The 19414-nt window shown below is 43.7% G+C and overlaps 1 protein-coding gene and 1 long non-coding RNA gene across 3 annotated transcripts in view; both read left to right on the forward strand.

The window, feature by feature from the left end:
- Nucleotides 1-525: 525 nt before the first annotated feature.
- On the forward strand, nt 526-1832 carry LOC134216219 (uncharacterized). 2 transcript variants are annotated; one of them, XR_009980559.1, is made up of 3 exons: nt 526-642; nt 1507-1616; nt 1678-1832. It is a non-coding gene; the product is annotated as an uncharacterized LOC134216219 (long non-coding RNA). The 2 variants fall into 2 exon arrangements; XR_009980560.1 differs by having other exon boundaries at nt 1705-1829.
- A 2867-nt stretch (nt 1833-4699) lies between these two features.
- Nucleotides 4700-19414, forward strand: part of LOC134212117 (uncharacterized) — a 259280-nt gene continuing 244565 nt past the window's right edge. Inside the window, exons 1-4 of the mRNA XM_062689667.1 lie at nt 4700-5257; nt 5467-5648; nt 5708-5909; nt 5969-7948. Coding sequence (XP_062545651.1) covers nt 5161-5257; nt 5467-5648; nt 5708-5909; nt 5969-7948 — 2461 coding nt within the window. The 5' untranslated portion in view covers nt 4700-5160. The remainder of the gene's footprint in view (nt 5258-5466; nt 5649-5707; nt 5910-5968; nt 7949-19414) is intronic.

Consider the following 19414-nt stretch of genomic DNA (forward strand, 5'->3'; position numbering starts at 1 on the left):
GAAATAATTTGTTCCAATGGATGGTTAAACTTTAATTGGTTTGTCAATTTGGTATCATAATTCATATTTATAAATTTTCAGGCAAATCACTGAAAAGGGTATAATTAGTCGGCCATTGCTTCATCTCGCTGGATAAGGCCGTTTGCAGCAATGGGCATCATCTTCTACGAAATTGTTTATTTATTGATTTATTTATTGATATAGATGTATAATAAAAAGACAAGAAATTAAAAATCAATCGTGAATTTTATTGTTTGGATTTTTTTAATCGCCTAATTGAATTTCATTCGTTCCTTTTATTACCGGGGTCCGCATTAGCTTTTGCTGAATGGCTCAGTATATTTTACCGAGTGCTCAGTAATCTTTACAGATCAGCTCGGTAATAATTGACATTTCACCATCGAGTTCGCAGAACCGAGAGCTCGGTAAATTTTGAACTTTTTACTGAGGTGGCTACCGAGAGCTCAGCTGTTGAGAAATCGGTAATTCGACAACCGAGCTCGGTAAATAAAATTAAGTGTGCAGTTTTGTTTATCATTAGTAGAAAGACAAAAATAATGAAACTGTATGGTGCAGGAAGTGTCTTTTTCATTGCTGTTTTTGGTGCTGGGCAAGCGGTAGATCACTGGCTTCTGAATCGAGGTAAATATCTAAAGTGTTATACTACAAAAGTTCAATGTACAGTCGCGCTTCGCTGCTTGGGTCACAAACTCGACCCAATTAACGAATTCTGCTATCAATTTGAACTCGTGCATTTCAACTTGAACATCGCAAATGATGTCCAATGACGTCAAAACCCATTTTCGGCGTTTGCATTGAATTTTGATGTATGAATGCTTTTTAGATGTGCCATGGCCCAACCAGCGGAGGCCCAGCTAAAAAATGACACATGTATTATAATCCCCTCCTTGGGGCCCTCCTTAGCCGTGCGGTAAGACGCGCGGCTACAAAGCAAGACCATGCTGAGGGTGGCTGGGTTCGATTCCCGGTGCCGGTCTAGGCAATTTTCGGATTGGAAATGTCTCGACTTCCCTGGGCATAAAAGTATCATCGTGCTAGCCTCATGATATACGGATGCATAAATGGTAACTTGGCTAAGAAACCTCGCAATTAATAACTGTGGAAGTGCTTAATGAACACTAAGCTGCGAGGTGGCTCTGTCCCAGTGTGGGGATGTAATGCCAATAAGAAGATGATTATAATCCCAACCAGCGAATCACGACTGTAAAGAGCCCCGCACATAGCATACGTTTACGTTGCTTTGACACATTCCCCATGGGAAAACTGTAAAAAGCAACGCAAACGTATCCTATGTGCGGGGCTCTTAATGCGCGCAGTGGCTCATCCCGAACAAAAAAAAAGTGTTATCATCATAATATCTGATGATATTGATGCGGGAGAAATCTTTAAAGTACCTTCAAGAGGGTCCTTGATTTTCATCGTCGAAGTAATTCGGAACAAGTTACTGTTAATTTTTATCCGGGATGTATCTTTGTTCTCTTTCAGAAATGAAGCTTATGATAAAATACTGCTGCTCGGTGCCTTCACTGATTCAAGAGCGTTAGTGGCTATCATTGGCCAATCTCACCAAAGGGATATAATAAGAACTGTTGCAAGTATTTTTTTTTCTTTTGTTCTTGACGTACTTTTTCTAATAAAACTGACATTCTTTTATAGTTTATATTTTCACAGGTTTAGTCTCAGGTTTATATGTATGTGTTCAAGAATAACTCCGATCCTTCGATTCGTATAGCGGGCTGCGTCTTTGCCGATTTTCAGCGTTTATGCACCCATGTCCAAATAACAGCAAAGCGAGTTAAAATGAAAGAGAAAAAATTTGAACTGAATTAAAATTATATTCAAAATAAAATAATTTGTAAAATAATTTATTGTATTGTATTTTTATTGTAATATTGGATTATAATGTTTTCTAAATTCTGTTGTTTTTCTACTGTAAAGCAATAGAAAAAGTAATTGAAAACCTATACTGCCCCTATTCGCATAAGCGTCCCATGTCAGTTTTCTTCAACTTGAGAAAAATGCCATTGAATTTTGCAAACTGGTTCTACATGGAGAAATTAAAAAAATACTAATAAATCGATACAACCAGCAATCTTTATGAAAATTTGGCATAATATTCTTTATCTGTATACATTGCTATGGAACTATTAAATGGACCATAATTACATTGATGTTTTGTGTGAGAGTGTATTAAAATCTGGAATGTGACTGTTATGCGAATAAATAGCAAGATGAGACAACACAAGTGGGTTTTGATTTTCAAATTTCTAGAACAAAGCCTATTATTTTATCAGTTTTTCTTAAAGATGAGTACATTTTAAGCTTATTTCTTAAAGAAAATCAAAATCGTCAATAATCGACATGGGACTCTTATGCGAATCGCGGCAGTATAAAACACAATGTTTTCTATTGTTATGTCGCTCGAAATCATCCCATTGAAGAACCGTAAAATCAATTGTTTTGCTCCGAATTTTGTATGGAAAATTTTCGATTTTTTTATTGTAAAGATACATAACAACCCCCCTTTTTAATTGTAAAAGTCCCATTTACCATTCATTTTATCGTGGAAAACCATTATTTCTCATGTGATTTTATTGTCAAAATTCCATTATATTCAACGGTAAATACTTTGTTTTAAATGGTGCTGGAACAATAAAAATTATGATATTTTAATGATATTTTTTATCCGGGTAGGCACTGAAAAGCTGATATATGGTTAACATAAGGCTTATTAAAGTGCTTAATGGTTTCCTGGGTTTGTTTACTGGCAACCACGTACTTTTTGGCATTTGCATTTTTGGCGGTAAAAATAATGAGCACGTGTCCCAGTAGGTGAGGGGTAGATGGGGTAGATGGGGTAGATGTATATGATATTTATTACCTGATCGTGAGATATAAAATGTTTAATATTGCCCCAAAAAAACCGCGAAAAAAATACCTACATTATTTCATAAAGTTCTGCGACTGTAATATTGAAGAATTGATTTCATTTGACTTAATATTTGTAATCATTAAAATTAAGTTTTATGAGACATTAACATTGTCGATCCCCCCGATTTTTTGCGCTTACTCTGAGTAGCCGTAAAAGTAATCGGGAAAATCTTAATAGCGAGTAAATGGAGTAAATCCACAATAACTAAGCTGCCGCTAACCGCAAGTCGAGCACATCTGTATATGGGGCTCCATATACAGATGTGCTCGACTTGCGGTTAGCGGCAGTAAAGGCTCCGTCAGACGTTGCAAGCAAATCACTCGTGCGAGCGAATGATTTCTGAGAGCACTCGCAATTGCAGTCACACGTAGCAGTTTTTTACTTTAAGCAAATGACAGATTTACTCTCATGCAAATATAAACAAAAACGAAAAACTTGTTTTTCGGCCACAAAATCTAATTTCATTCCTATTTTTGCAGTGCAACACTGCCACCTGAAAACGTTTTCACTTTTGGGAGCGTAAAATTTGCTAGTGTTGCACTAGCAAGCGCAATTTCGTTTCTGCGAGTTGAAATTTTTTAACGCTTAGCAGTCACACATTGCAAGCGAGCGTTTGCTTACGAGTTGTCATTTGTTTGCATGCAATCACTTTCAGTGTAGTCAGACAGGCAAATTTTTGACAGTTGTCATTTTCTGCGAGCAAAATGCTCGTTGCGAGTGATTTGCTTGCAACGTCTGAGGGCACCTTAAGGGTCTGTCTCATTTGGGGCCGATTTCTTCACCTCCGCTTAGTGCTTAAACCAGGTTTAAGCGTATGGGTAAGCACCGCTTAAGAGTTAAGTGGAGGTGAAGAAATTGGCCCTTGGAGAATTAAACTTAAAAGTGACAGTTCGAAAATTTAGCAAATAACCCGGTCATAAAAATGGCTGGTGCTACCCAGCAATTCCAATAAGACATCGATGCAAAATGATTCGATATCTGTCAAAAGTAATCATGCTCTGCGAGCAGGGTTATTCGATAATTATTGAAATGTCACTTTTAAGTTTAATTTCAGTTTAATTCTCCAAATAGAGACAGACCCTAAAATCTCGGGTACTTATTCAAAAGGACGTATGTGATTTTGTAAACAAAGATTCAAACGTCGATTTGTCCAATCTGATGGCACTCCCACGCAAACCACCAGTACACACAGGTAGGGGAAGCCTTCGGCTACTTGTTGGTGGTGTTGGTTTGCGTGGGAGTGACATCAGATTGGACAAATCGACGTTTGAGTCTTTGTTTACAAAATCACATACGTCCTTTTGAATAAGTACCCAAGAAATATCTTTTGTTAATTCAAAATACGTTATTGTCGGCGTAGCACCAACTTAGAATTCGGAAGTCCGGACTTCCGAACCGAACTTTCTTCCGAAGTTTTATCTGTCAAACTAATGGATGCGTTGTTTAGCGCATCTTTAGGGGAATCCAGCGCACTACTTCCGAAGTTGGGAAAGTTGCCTGTATCTGGAGAAAAATCCAACTTCGGTATAAAAAGCGGTATAAATTTATTCCGGATACACAATATAACCGTGAAGGCTTTTTCAAATGTTACGCGCGAGAGCTCAGCGATTTCCGCTGTTCTCGTATTTTTGACAGCTTCTCCACTTTTCGTAAACAAAAACAAACTACGAATCTTCCTTGATTTCGTTTTGCTTTGTTGTTTCGCTTTCTTCCCCCTCCTTCTTGTTACCGTCTGCGTTTCTTTACGTTTTCTTCACGCAGTCGACGTTCTTTCGCGAGTTCGTTGTTCTTTGTGAATCGCATCTCAGCTGCAAATGTTTTGTGTATTTTTGTCGTCATTAATTTCGGTTCGAGGACCGTCTGATTTGCAACGTTTGATGCGTGTTACGATTCGTGCTTTCTGAACTGTGGAAATAATAGTGTTTGGGATCCCACCGAGGGTAGGGTGAAAAGTGGATAATCGTTGCGTGTGATTTTTTCTTCTATTTTAATCGAGAAGGGCAAGTGCGGGGAAAATTCTGGATACGAGGATCGGTGGTTTTCTTTCGGGCACAACCCACTGACTCTTGACCAACGAAGCAAAAAGCTGCGAAGTAGTTCTGATCCTCTGTGGGTTGAGTAGTCGGTTGCGAGGAAACCGGGGCTGCCATTTGTAAGTGATTTGAGAGTTTTACGACTTTCCGAAAAATCAATGACAACAAAAGGCAATGAGAATGGAAAATCGACGGTATTTTAATCAGGAAGGCAAGGAGGCGAAAAACTTCTACCATCTGTCGGATGACGGCGAGGAGAGCGGCTGCAGCAGTAAGTATTTTATTTACACACTAAACTGATTCATCATCACTGGTGTCTGCGTTTTTTGTGCGTGGGCGGTCGGTCTCGTAGGAAGATGATTCCATGGGATGTGTCATTCTCAGGGCAATCTAACGATACAAATTGATTGACTGGTTAGAGATCAGTATTGTGGCTCTACATTTACTTGATAAAACCGATTTTTTCTTTCCTTTTTACAGGAAGCTATACTCGAAAGCCACCGGCACATTTAAAACCACGATCTTTGCAGAGTGCCTCGCAAGGTAAATCCGCCGCAAAGTCCTCGGCTCCGCGAGTGCGATCTGCTTCAACGGGCAGAGACAAAAAGTCGGAACTTCAAGCCCGATACTGGGCATTTCTGTTTGGAAATCTCCAAAGATCTGTAAATGATTCAGTTCGTAAATAATGTCCAATTCTGAAACGATTGTTTTTGAATTTCAGGTCAACGAAATATATCAAACGGTTGAGTGCTATGAAAACTTGCCCTCATGTCAGGAGGCAATTCTGGTGCTGGAAAACTACATTCGAGATTTTCGTGCGCTGGCTGAGTGGTTCAAAGTTTCCTGGGACTATGAAGCGACTCCGTTGCCTCAGCGTCCCCAATCGCTAGCTTGGGAGGTGCGAAAGAGTAATCCCGCCCCACGTAAGTAAATCATGGTTTAATTTTCGAGTTCATTTCAATGACTCCATTTTTTATTACAGGGGTTCGTAAACCCATTTCCAGTCCAGGAATGTCAGGGAAATCGAGTCCCAGTTTCTCCGGAAAGAATAGCCCTAATCACGCCGTTGAGGATCTGACCAAATGTTCTCCGAAGAAACACTTTAGTTCGACGGAGAGTCTCAGCACTAAAAAGGGAGGAGCTACAATCGGAAGAATGACTGTGAAAGACTTGATGAAACAGTCCGTAGCTACGAACGAAAATGGCGTGGCGGATGAGACGCAGAAACCTTCACAGGCAACGGTGGAGAATGACCATCAGCAACAAATCGGTTGCAACAATCTTGAGGCGTATGTACTTAAACTGGATCAGTACACACAGACTAATCTGGATGATGAAAACCTAACTCTGGCTGAGTACCTTGAAAAGTATTGTAAGAAAGTGGAAGTTTGTAATGAAATTGTGAAGCAGGTTGAAGTTGTTCCGGAAAAACCGGAAGATAAGATAACAGAAGTTGTAGCCGTGGAAGAGAAAAAGGTGTCAGAAATGGCCAAAGCCGTAGAGAAAGTTCCAGAGGTTACAGTAAAGAAGGTTGTTCCTGCTACGAAGTATGCAACAGTAGTAACTAGTGTTGCCAAACCCTCTGTTCGACCCGTTGCTCCGGCAGTTCAAAATAAGGTTGCTTTGCCTTCGAGAACGGTTCCATCGAAAATCGTTCGAACCGTTCCAAATGTTCGAAAATCGGCTACAATATCTAGTCTTAGTCAAAATCAAACGAAACCAGTGGCGCTACCAACAAAAAGCGCAACTATTTCAAACATCCATTCCGCTGGTTCTAAGGCAGGCGCCCGTCCAGCGGTTAATCCAGTGAAAAGCAAAACCATTCCATCGAATATTTCTACCCGTCTTTCCGCCCGTTCCAAAACTATGATCGAAATAAACAATCGACGAAACGAAAGCAAACCGGCATCGTTCCCTTCAAAGCTGTCGTTTTCACGCAAAACGTCCAGAGAGGATGTCGACAGTTCCAGTTCGACTCTAAAAGCTAGCACTGATCGATTGGGTTCCAGGAACTCCGTTGTGGAAGTTTCCAAGAATCGTGTTCCAAATGGACCAGTCGGTGGGAGGCGTTCAGAGCCAAAGAGCCTTCCTTCGGATGCTGCCAGCAATGACGGTTGGTACACGGTGAAGACGAAACGACGATCCAGTTTACATTGGGCCACTCGGTTCAATCAGCCCAGTGGGTATGCCAGTTTGCCTACACTCGCCTTGCTGGATGAAAATGGCAATGCCGAAGAGAGTGAGCGCAAGGTCTCCACCGACAATGCAATGAAGTCGTCCAAAGTGGATCCAAAGGCGATCAAACCAGTGGCAGCTACAAAATCACCACCTGACTCTAAAGCTAAAGCGACATCACTGGCGAACGCAAAACTGGTTAATCCTCCGGCCAAACCGCCATCTGTTGTACTGCCGAAACGCCCCACAACTGCTCCAGCAGCTCAAAAAAAGGTTCCTCCAATCAGCGCAGCTCAACCCGCTCTGACCAAACAACCAACGATGAATGGTCCAACAGTGAGCAGACAAAAGTCCGATCTGACCGGTTTGAAGTTAAAAACATTGCACAAGGAATACCTACGGAACGAAAAGTTGAAATCGAAACCACCCACAGCATCATCCGCTGACGATGAACCAAATGCGGAAAAAGCGGTAGATGTCGCGCCGCAGCAACCATTGGAGGACACTACATCGCATTTGAACAAGGTCGATATGAACATCCAAACCAACCTGGTTTCATCTACAATCCAGAATCTGTATGAAAAATGTTATGGAACGGGCGAGGAAGGTGCGGGAGATAACGATGGCACGATGCTTGCCGCAAAACGGTTGGCACGGTCCGAAATCAATCTGTCCAGCTGCGATGAGTTGGAGGAGAAGGAAGATCTGGAAAGCGAAGAGGATCAGCGCAAGCTGCTGGAGGAGCAGGAGAGTTTGGAAGCGCAAATTCGGGAATTGCAGAACGCGGGTGAGTATTGGGGATTATATTGGTCAGATATTGGTTTATACACCGACAGGCATTCTAGTGCCCCAATAATGTTTGGTCTTATTCTAATCTTAATTCTATTTGTCATGTCAAATCGATACACAATTAAAAAATAGTCAATTTTCCAATCTTAAAAATACACTGGAGAATCGTCGACGAAGCGTTTGACGAGAAACGTTAAAATCAAATAATGAGGCCACCCGGTTAAAAAGCCTGTAACCGTTCGTAGCTTCAGCTCGAGGTTTATTAATAATCGGTGGCTTAAGCGCCACTTCCGGGATCCGGAAGACTACCGGCCGATTTGGTTTGCCCGACTAATTCTCGACTTCTCTCCTCAGAGGTCACTCGAACAGTTGCTGGCTGAAACTTAAAATAATGCTTTGCGCCAAGTGCTTTCCCCAACTTGGCCACCTCCCAAGCTACGTTACTCAAACTCACAAACTCTTCCAACCCGCCAACAAATCCCGGCAGAAATTATGCAAGGTGAAGAACCGACAGCTGTTTGCATTCCGTGGGAAGTAATTGTTCAGCGTTTGTTGTACTATGGCAGACCGCAAGCCTCAGCTGCAATCCATTCGAAGATATAGTTTGCGCATGGCCTTCGACGACGTATCGGTATCCGGATGCTTTTGGTGACGCTCTTCTAGGACGAGACTACGCTGACTTCTTCTCGGCTTTCCCAGTGAGTTTTGGTAGAGTTGTCGAACGAACCCAAAACTGCTATTAGGTCGAAAATGGTTTGTCCGCAAATGTTTTTTTTTTATTTATTACCAGACTAAGGCCGGAGTGGCCTGTGCTGCACATAAAAGTTTTCTCCATTCAGCTCGGTCCATGGCTGCACTTCGCCAGCCACGCAGTCTGCGGAGGGTCCGCGAATCGTCCTCCACCTGATCGATCCACCTTGCCCGCTGTGCACCTCGCCTTCTTGTTCCCGTCGGATCGTTGTCAAGAACCATTTTCACCTGATTACTGTTCGACATTCTGGCTACGTGCCCGGCCCACCGCAGCCTTCCGATTTTCGCGGTGTGAACGATGGATGGTTCTCCCAACAGCTGATGCAACTCGTGGTTCATTCGCCTCCTCCACGTACCGTCCGCCATCTGCACCCCACCATAGATGGTACGCAACACTTTCCTTTCGAAAACTCCCAGTGCGCGTTGGTCCTCCACGAGCATCGTCCAGGTCTCGTGTCCGTAGAGAACTACCGGTCTTATAAGCGTTTTGTAGATAGTCAGTTTGGTACGGCGGCGAACTCTATTCGATCGAAGCGTCTTGCGGAGTCCAAAGTACGCACGATTTCCAGCCACTATGCGTCTCCGAATTTCTCTGCTGGTATCGTTATCGGCGGTTACCAGTGAGCCCAAGTTAAGTACATGAATTCCTCAACCACCTCGATTTCGTCACCACCGATAGAAACTTGTGGTGGGTGGCTTACATTGACCTCTCTTGAGCCTCTTCCTATCATGTATTTCGTCTTCGACGTATTGATGACTAGTCCAATCCGTTTAGCTTCGCTTTTCAGTCTGATGTAGGCTTCCTCCATCCTCTCAAAGTTACGTGCCATGATATCAATGTCGTCGGCGAAACCAAATAACTGGACGGACTTCGTGAAAATCGTACCACTCGTGTCAATCCCTGCCCTGCGTATTGCTCCCTCCAAAGCGATGTTGAATAGCAGACATGAAAGACCTTGCCGTAACCCTCTACGCGTTTCGAAGAGACTCGAGAATGCCCCTGAAACTCGAACTACGCACATCACCCGATCCATCGTCGCCTTGATCAACCGAATCAGTTTATCCGGAAATCCGTTTTCGTGCATTAGCTGCCATAGCTGGTCTCGAACGATTGTATCATATGCGGCTTTGAAGTCGATAAATAGATGTTGTGTGGGCACGTTGTATTCGCGGCATTTCTGCAATACCTGACGTATGGCGAACACCTGGTCTGTGGTAGAGCGTTCACCCATAAATCCCGCCTGGTACTGCCCCACGAACTCTCTTGCAATTGGTGCTAGTCGACGGCATAAAATTTGGAAGAGTACCTTGTAGGCGGCGTTCAGCAATGTGATTGCGGGGTAGTTGCTACAATCCAGCTTATCGCCCTTTTTGTAGATGGTACACGCGACACCTTCCATCCACTCCTGTGGCAGAACCTCATCCTCCCAAACCTTGGTAATCACCCAGTACAGCGCTCTAGCCAGTGCCTCACCACCGTGTTTAAACAGCTCTCCTGGTAATTGGTCAACTCCAGGGGCTTTGTTGTTTTTCAGCTGGCCGATCTCCTCCTGGATTTCCTGGAGATTCGGAGCCGGGAGTCGCATGTCATTCGCGCTTGCTCCTAGGTTCGTTACCATACCGGCACCGTTGTCTGTCATATCGCCATTTAGGTGCTCTTCGTAGTGCTGCGGCCACCTTTGGATCACCTCACGCTCGTTTGTAAGAAGGTTCCCGTTTATGTCCTTACCAGGGAATCAATTTTTCGTCGATGCGCATACGAAACAAGCGACAAAACAGAACCAACGACAAAGCTTTGTTTTTGTCGGTGATAATAATGACAAAGATCCGAAAAATTTTGTCCACGACAAAAACGAAGACAATTTTGTTGCTAACTTTTCATTCCGTTATTTTGCATTCTCTTGAGAGCAAATTTCGGTTTTGTGCTATCGTAGTTTCTACTTTCATGGAAATATTCGAGAATCTACGCTGATTACAAAAATAGCCTCGTATTATCGGAAATATCAGATCATGCAAGGCAAATGATTCTTGTCATATTGTGTGCAGGTTCTGACAAAGGCTTGTTGCAAGGTGCGTTTGTCAGTAACAAACTCTGTTGATGACAAAGGGTATATTGTTAGGCGTTGCTCGAATATTGATTCCCTGGTCCTTACACATATCGGGCTGTGGCACGTGGCCCTTACGTGAACGGTTCATCTTCTCATAGAACTTTCGTGCGTTATTAGCGCGGTACAGTTCCTCCGTCTCTTCACGGTCTCGATCTTCCTTCTGGGGCATTTTCCTTCGGAAAATCGAGTTTTGTCTGTTCCGCGCCCGTTTGTATCGTGCCTCGTTCGCCCTCGTGCGGTGTTGCAGCAATCTCGCCCATGCTGCATTCTTCTCCTCAACTAACTGCTCACATTCGCCGTCATACCAGTCGTTTCTCTGATCCGGAGCCACCGTGCCTAGTGCAGCGGTTGCGGTGCTTCCAATGGCGGATCGAATATCTCTCCAGCCATCTTCAAGAGATGCTGCGCCTAGCTGCTCTTCCGTTGGGAGTGCCACTTCCAGCTGCTGCGCGTAGTCTTGGGCTAGTCTACCGCCTTGTAGCCGCCCAATGTTAAGCCGCGGCGGACGACTCCGACGCGTGTTGATCACCGTCGAGAGTTTTGAGCGCAGACATACTGCGACGAGGTAGTGGTCGGATTCAATATTCGCACTGCGGTAAGTGCGTACGTTCGTGATGTCGGAGAAGAATTTACCGTCGATTAGAACGTGGTCGATTTGGTTTTCCGTTACTTGATTAGGTGATTTCCATGTGGCCTTGTGGATATTTTTGCGGGGGAAGAAAGTGCTTCGGACTACCATTCCGCGGGAGGCTGCAAAGTTTATGCATTGTTGGCCGTTGTCGTTCGATAGGGTATGCAGACTATCCGGTCCGATGACCGGTCTATACATTTCCTCCCTTCCTACCTGAGCGTTCATGTCACCGATGACAATTTTGACGTCCCGCAGTGGGAATCCATCGTATGTCTGCTCCAGCTGCGCATAGAACGCTTGTTTCTCGTCGTCGGATCTCCCTTCGTGTGGGCAGTGCACGTAGATGATGCTATAGTTGAAGAAACGGCCTTTAATCCTCAGCTAGCACATCCTTGCGTTGATCGGCTGCCATCCAATCACGCGTTGGCGCATCTTTCCCAGCACTATGAAGCCGGTTCCCAGCTCGTTGGTGGTGCCACAGCTTTGGTAGAAGGTAGCCGCTCGATGCTCGCTTTTCCACACTTTCTGTCCTGTCCAGCAGATTTACTGCAGCGCTACGACATCAAAGTTGCGGGGATGTAATTCATCGTAGATTATCCTATCGCAACCTGCGAAGCCTAGCGACTTGCAGTTCCATGTTCCAAGCTTCCAATCGTGATCCTTTATTCGTCGCCTAGGTCGTTGCCGATTGTATCGAGTCGTATTATATTCTATGTCGTTCGTAATAGTTGTTTTTAAAGGCGGCTTTATTGGGCCTGCGCAAACCTCCTGTCTCGTCGGAGGGCCGTCGTGTCAGGGCTGTTTAGCGTCCCACCTAACACCATTACTTGGGCTTGTGCGCTTTGAGCGGCACACGGTCGCTTTGGCGGAGCCTACTTGCGGATTCATGCAGCTTTTTATAGAGGTTTAACAGGGCCCACTGTCAAACCCCACCACATCCTAGGCAGGCGCCACAACTCGCAGATGGCCTGGGGAGGGATCGTCAAGCCCTTGGACATAGTCCCTGCTGCCCTCGTGTTCTATTCATTCATTTCATTCATTTATTTAGTTAACATCTAAACAGATAACACTGAATCAACAATTTGACGCCACAATGCACGGTTCAAGGCCGCATCTCTCCATCCTCGGATACGCCCCACGCTCGCCAAGTCGTTTTGCACCTGGTCTGCCCATCTCGCTCGCTGCGCTCCACGCCGTCTCGTACCTGCCGGATCGGAAGCGAACACCATCTTTGCAGGGTTGCTGTCCGGCATTCTTGCAACATGTCCTGCCCATCGTACCCTTCCGGCTTTAGCTACCTTCTGGATACCGTGGACCCCCGATAATTTGAACGATACCTCATTCAAATTACCGGGGTTCACTTTTAATTTGAACTTCTGGTTACTCTATAAGCATCAGAAAAACTGGTTTCTGGCTGCTCTCTTTGCTTGTTTGTTTTGATTCTGCGTTCCATTTCACGATGTTCCATTTTTCTTCTCCCGATTCCACGTGGTAAATGACGTTTGAACCATTTTTAATTTGAACGATGTTCAAACCAACGGGGTTCAAATTAAAAAGTGTTCAGATTAAAAACGGTCATATTACCGGGGGTCCACGGTACTGGGTTCGCCGTAGAGTTGGGCGAGCTCATGGTTCATTCTTCGCCGCCACACACCGTCTTCTTGCACACCGCCAAAGATGGCCCTAAGCACCCATCTCTCGAATACTCCGAGTGCTTGCAAGTCCTCCTCGAGCATTGTCCATGTTTCATGTCCGTAGAGGACAACCAGTCTTATAAGCGTCTTGTACATGACACATTTGGTGCGGTGCCGAATCTTTTTCGACCGCAGTTTCTTCTGGAGCCCGTAGTAGGCCCGACTTCCACAGATGATGCGCCTTCGTATTTCACGACTAACGTTGTTGTCAGCCGTTAGCAAGGATCCGAGGTAAACGAATTCCTCGACCACCTCGAAGGTATCCCCGTCTATCGTAACACTGCTTCCCAGGCGGGCCCTGTCGCGCTCGGTTCCGCCCACAAGCATGTACTTTGTCTTTGACGCATTCACCACCAGTCCAACTTTTGTTGCTTCACGTTTCAGGCGGGTGTACAGTTCTGCCACCTTTGCAAATGTTCGGCCGACAATGTCCATGTCATCCGCGAAGCAAATAAATTGACTGGATCTGTTGAAAATCGTACCCCGGCTGTTACACCCGGCTCTCCGCATGACACCTTCTAGCGCAATGTTGAACAACAGGCACGAAAGTCCATCACCTTGTCTTAGTCCCCGGCGCGATTCGAACGAACTGGAGTGTTCGCCCGAAATCTTCACACAGTTTTGCACACCATCCACCGTTGCTTTGATCAGTCTGGTAAGCTTCCCAGGGAAGCTGTTCTCGACCATAATTTTCCATAGCTCTACGCGGTCTATCCTGTCGTATGCCGCCTTGAAATCAACGAACAGATGGTGCGTTGGGACCTGGTATTCACGGCATTTTTGAAGGATTTGCCGTACAGTAAAGATCTGGTCCGTTGTCGAGCGGCCGTCAACGAAGCCGGCTTGTTAACTTCCCACGAACTCATTCACTAATGGTGACAGACGACGGAAGATGATCTGGGATATCACTTTGTAGGCGGCATTAAGGATTGTGATCGCTCGAAAGTTCTCACACTCTAGCTTGTCGCCTTTCTTGTAGATGGGGCATATAACCCCTTCCTTCCACTTCTCCGGTAGCTGTTCAGTTTCCCAGATTCTGACTATCAGTTTGTGCAGGCAAGTGGCCAGCTTTTCCGGGGTCATCTTGATGAGCTCAGCTCCGATACCATCCTTACCAGCTGCTTTATTGGTCTTTAGCTGTTGGATGGTATCCTTAACATCCCTCAAGGTGAGGCTGGTTGGCTTTCATCGTCCGCTGAACTGACGTAGTCATCTCCTCCGCTGCCTTGACTTTCACTGCCTGTACTCTCAGCGCCATTCAAATGTTCCTCGTAGTGCTGCTTCCACCTTTCGATCACCACACGTTCGTCCGTCAAGATGCTCCCATCCTTATCCCGGCACATTTCCGTCCGCGGCACGAAGCCTTTGCGGGATGCGTTGAGCTTCTGATAGAACTTGCGTGTATCTTGAGAACGGCACAGCTGTTCCATCTCCTCGCACTCCGCATCTTCCAGGCGGTGTTTCTTCTCCTGAAAAAGGCGGGTCTGCTGTCTCCGCTTCCGTCTATAACGTTCCACGTTCTGCTGGGTACCTTGCTGCAGCTCGACCGCCCGCGCTGCGTCCTTCTCCTCCAGAATCTATCTGCACTCTTCGTCGAACCAATCGTTCCGTCGACTTCGACCCTTATACCCGACGTTGTTCTCCCCTGCGTCGTTAATGGCTGCTTTGACTGTATTCCAGCAGTCCTCAAGAGGGGCCCCATCGAGCTCACCCTCTTCCGGCAACGCTGCCTCGAGATGCTGCGCGTATGCAGTGGCGATATCAGGTTGCTTCAGTCGCTCTAGGTCGTACCGCGGCGGTCGTCGGTACCGAACATTGTTGCTGACGGATAGTTTTGGACGCAGTTTAACCATCACCAGATAGTGGTCAGAGTCGATGTTAGCGCCACGATATGTCCTGACGTCGATAATGTCGGAGAAGTGCCGTCCATCAATCAGAACGTGGTCGATTTGTGATTCTGTCTGCAGAGGTGATCTCCAGGTGTGCCGATACGGGAGGCTGTGTTGGAAGTAGGTGCTGCGAATGGCCATATTCTTGGAGGCGGCGAAATCAATTAGTCGTAGGCCGTTTTCGTTCGTCAGCCGGTGAGCGCTGAACTTTCCAATAGTCGGTCTAAACTCCTCCTCTTGGCCAACCTGAGCGTTCAAATCTCCTATGATGATTTTGACGTCGTGGCTTGGGCAGCTGTCGTACTCACGTTCCAGCTGCACGTAGAATGCGTCCTTATCATCATCAGTTGAAGAACCGGCCTTTGATCCTCAACCTGCACATTCTCTCGTTGATCGGCCACCACCCGATCACGCGCCTTTGCATGTCGCCCATCACTATGAAAGCTGTTCCCAGCTCGTGTGTGTTGCCGCAGCTCTGGTAGATGGTATGATTATCTCTAAACGTTCGCACCATTGATCCCTTCCAACAAACCTCCTGCAGCGCTACGATGCCGAATCTACGGTCCTTGAGCACATCGGCGAGTATGCGTGTGCTCCCGATGAAGTTGAGAGATTTGCAGTTCCACGAACCGAGTTTCCAATCGCTAGTCCCTTTCCGTCGCAGTGGTCTTCGCCGATGGTTCCGGTCCGTACTCTATTGTTGATTGTTCGTTGCGTGAGTTTTTTTTTGGCTGGCTTGCAGGGCCTTACACCAAACCCCCTAAATTTCCGGTGGACCATGGTGCACAGTTTCACTTAGAGTCCCTCGCTGGCACTCGGACGATGATCAGTCGCCCCTAACATGGAGAACAGTTTTTCACTTCTCAGTTCTTACTTCTTACTCCTTACTTCTCACTTTATACAACTTGCTTCATACTTCTCATTTTTCACTTTGCACTTCTTACTTCTCTGTTCTCGATTTTCGCTTCACACATCTTATATCTTACCAGTGGCGTCTGGTCGGCCTGTTCAACCTGTTCATTGCACAGGTAGGCCAACTAATGAAGATTATATTTTGATCCTGTGTTCAAAAACATAGTTACACCGGTTGGCAGAAAACAGAGAGCTGTTAAAACAGCTAAGTTCAATTTTGTTTCTGAACCAGTCAACACATTTGAAACATAGGCAAACATGTAGCTTTCCTTTTTGTATTCAGGCGTTTGGTTCTGTATCCTACCAATGCACAAAAAGACACTCCTGCATCAAAACAAGTGTTTTTTGTCTCTGCCCGCCTACATGTAGAACACGAAGCGATGCAACAAACCTTGCAACGAAACGGCGTCGCAGTTCGTTCAAGTTTACGACGTGTACGAAGAAGAAAATATGAGAGAGAATTAGCCTGTGCACGCAGGGATGTCGACCACCCGGGTCGACATGAGATGACATTTCTATCATTTACCTGGGTCTTTGTTTGTAAACATTGGCATTATTCTTATATGATGTTGAAATAAGATTCTAACAGGCATTCGGCTTCAATAAGAATGTATATTGGAATTATTGGAGAAGCGCGAAACTAAATTCTATTAGACTTGTTGAACATTCAATGTAATTTAACTACATTTAATAGGGCTTTGATAATTTATTGATATTTTTAGCATTTTATGTTCCTAGATATATAAGACTGCTTCTGCTTCTTGCAATGGACATACTAACTATATCGAAGTGGCCAAACTTATTCTCATTGAAGTGTTCAAAAATGCATACATTCCGTTTAAAAAATCTAATAATCATAAACTTCCCATGATCGCATATTTGTAACACTCGCATTTTTGTTCATTTTGTAGAAATGAATCGTTCAGAATGCTCAATTTACTGCATCTAATCACACAACAGTAAAATAGGCTTTACTATCTTGCTTATCTATGGTAAGCTGGAATTGATTTAGATTGTGGGTAGGATTGACAAACGATTTATAAAATCAACCAAAATGCAAATGTTACAAATATGCGATCATGGGCAGTAAAGGTCTTTGTAGGTTTTCACATAAATTCTGATCTTGCGCATCCTCGTAACGGATGACCAAAGTCGAACCAGTTTTAAAACAATTACTTATCTACAATGTTTTGATTGAACTTGTCTGTATAACTGAATTTTTCAAATAATATTGATCTTAATTTATTTCAATTTTGGCCTTTTAAATGGTACCACTTTTTAATCCTTAATACAAATACGAAGAACAAGACTCCGAAGATGGCCTAACTCGATAAGGAGTGATACTAACTCGTATTGAGCCCTCCAATATTCTATCTAGTTAAGACTTACGAGCTATATTATAACATAGTATAGCTTGATGTCAAAGTTCACACATTCAAATTTTACTGGGAATAACACATATGATGTTCAAGATCCTTTTTACCAAGAAATAAAGCTCGTAGTCAGGATGTGATAACATGGGATGCTTTTTGCAAAGAACTCAACCTAATTCCGAGCCTAATTCTCTAAAATGTGACTTATTCAAGAAAATGGAATGAAGCCTCAGCTTCTACATAATTATTTACAACGCTAATGATTAAACTTGTTTATCGTATACATTGAAACTATCATTACTTGTATTCATTATTACGTATACGTTATTACTATAGGATAGGATATACTCGATTTAGTTGAAAACCGGAATACGGGACTAGCGAAGTTGGATTTTTCTCGCAATCCATACGTAAAATCTAACTTCGCTAGTGGCGCGCTAGTCTAGTTAGGGCCTAATTAGACTAGCGCACTACTAGCGAAGTTAGGTTTAACGTACGGATTGCGAGAAAAATCCAACTTCGATAGTCCTCCATTTCTTGACTAGCGATATTGATTTGAAGAAGTGAAGTTTCCAAATAATTCAGATTAATCTAGGTAAGCATTGATACGGTTTTATTAACGGCTAAAATGTTATAATTTTGAATATCTTTATGGACCAAATCAGAAGCTTTACATATGATATTTGACGTAGAATTACGTCTTTCGAATTGATAAGAAATGGGAGGGGGGTCATTGTTTCGAATTTGGGACCGTCAGGAAAAAATGTCAGGAAGAGCCAATAACTTAGCCGTTTTTTGATGCATTCTGGAGCTTTTGGTATGAATCGATCAGTTAACTCCCCAGGATTTTAAACAACTATTGTAAACAATTGTTTCAATGCATTTAACTATTGAAAATCCAATTTCGACAGGTAGTGTTCAAATTTCACTTCAAAATAAATTGCCTTCATTTCGGCTATCTCCATCAGCAATGAACATGCACAAAATAATTGAATTTCACATCCACTATCGAACGATAAGTAGTTCTACTTTCAGTTTGCGGTCGAGTATTTAATACAACATTCTACTTTTTTGGAATGACAACATATAATTAACAGACAATTTCTTCATATCCGCATAACTCTTATGCAGTGCTTACCCATAAGCTCAAACCTAGTTCGTGCTGTAAGCAGAGTTGAAGAAGTTGACCCCAAGTTTTATAATCGACCTCATAAATGACACAGACATTAACCATTGCAAGAATTTAATAACTCCGAGCAATAAATATGTTTACCCCTTTTAATATAAAAGGATTGACTCAAAAATAATTATCGAAGACTAACTACCACAGCTTTCAAAACTATTATTTGCACTGGTTTCCTCAGCAGTGTTCCATTCATGTTTTTCAAATTTTCAATTAAATTAAATTATTATGTTGCGGCCAAGAAAACCGTCGTAATTGCAAATTGGATTGATCCGTAGGAAAAATGACGCATTCATACCCCTCAACAATTGAAAAATATTTGAATCTCGTGATTCATTCGTGGTTCAAATCTGCAGAAAATAGAACTGAGCGTTATATCAGTTTTTTGACAGCTGACTTGTTAAAAAAAAGAATCTAGAACAGCTGATAAGAAAATTAATGTTTCATATTCATATTCAAACTGACAGACCCGAACGATTCGAATTACTGCTGATTTTACTCTAAAACGACTTTACAATGTTCAACAATTTCAACAGAATTTATTTTCGCGCTTTTCCAATGATTCCAATATGCATTCTTATTGAAGCCCTACACCTAAGAATCTTATTTCAACATCATATAAGAATAATGCCAATGTTTACAAACAAAGACCCAGGTAAATGATAGAAATGTCATCTCATGTCGACCCGGGTGGTCGACATCCCTGCGTGCACAGGCTAATTGTGAGGAAAATTTTCTCTCTATTCGTCTGTTTGGGAACGAAGTGCTGCAACACACTGCGAGCATAATATCGACGCCTTCTCACATTTCGTTGCAACTCGTTCAACTTCAAATTTGAACGAGCAAAAGACATATTCTTCTGTCGTTCAACTATGTGCGGAATACAAAACTACAGATTATACGAATGCCAGTAGTAACAACAGT

Source organism: Armigeres subalbatus, chromosome 2 (assembly GCF_024139115.2).
Source record: "Armigeres subalbatus isolate Guangzhou_Male chromosome 2, GZ_Asu_2, whole genome shotgun sequence".
Lineage (NCBI taxonomy): Eukaryota > Metazoa > Arthropoda > Insecta > Diptera > Culicidae > Armigeres > Armigeres subalbatus.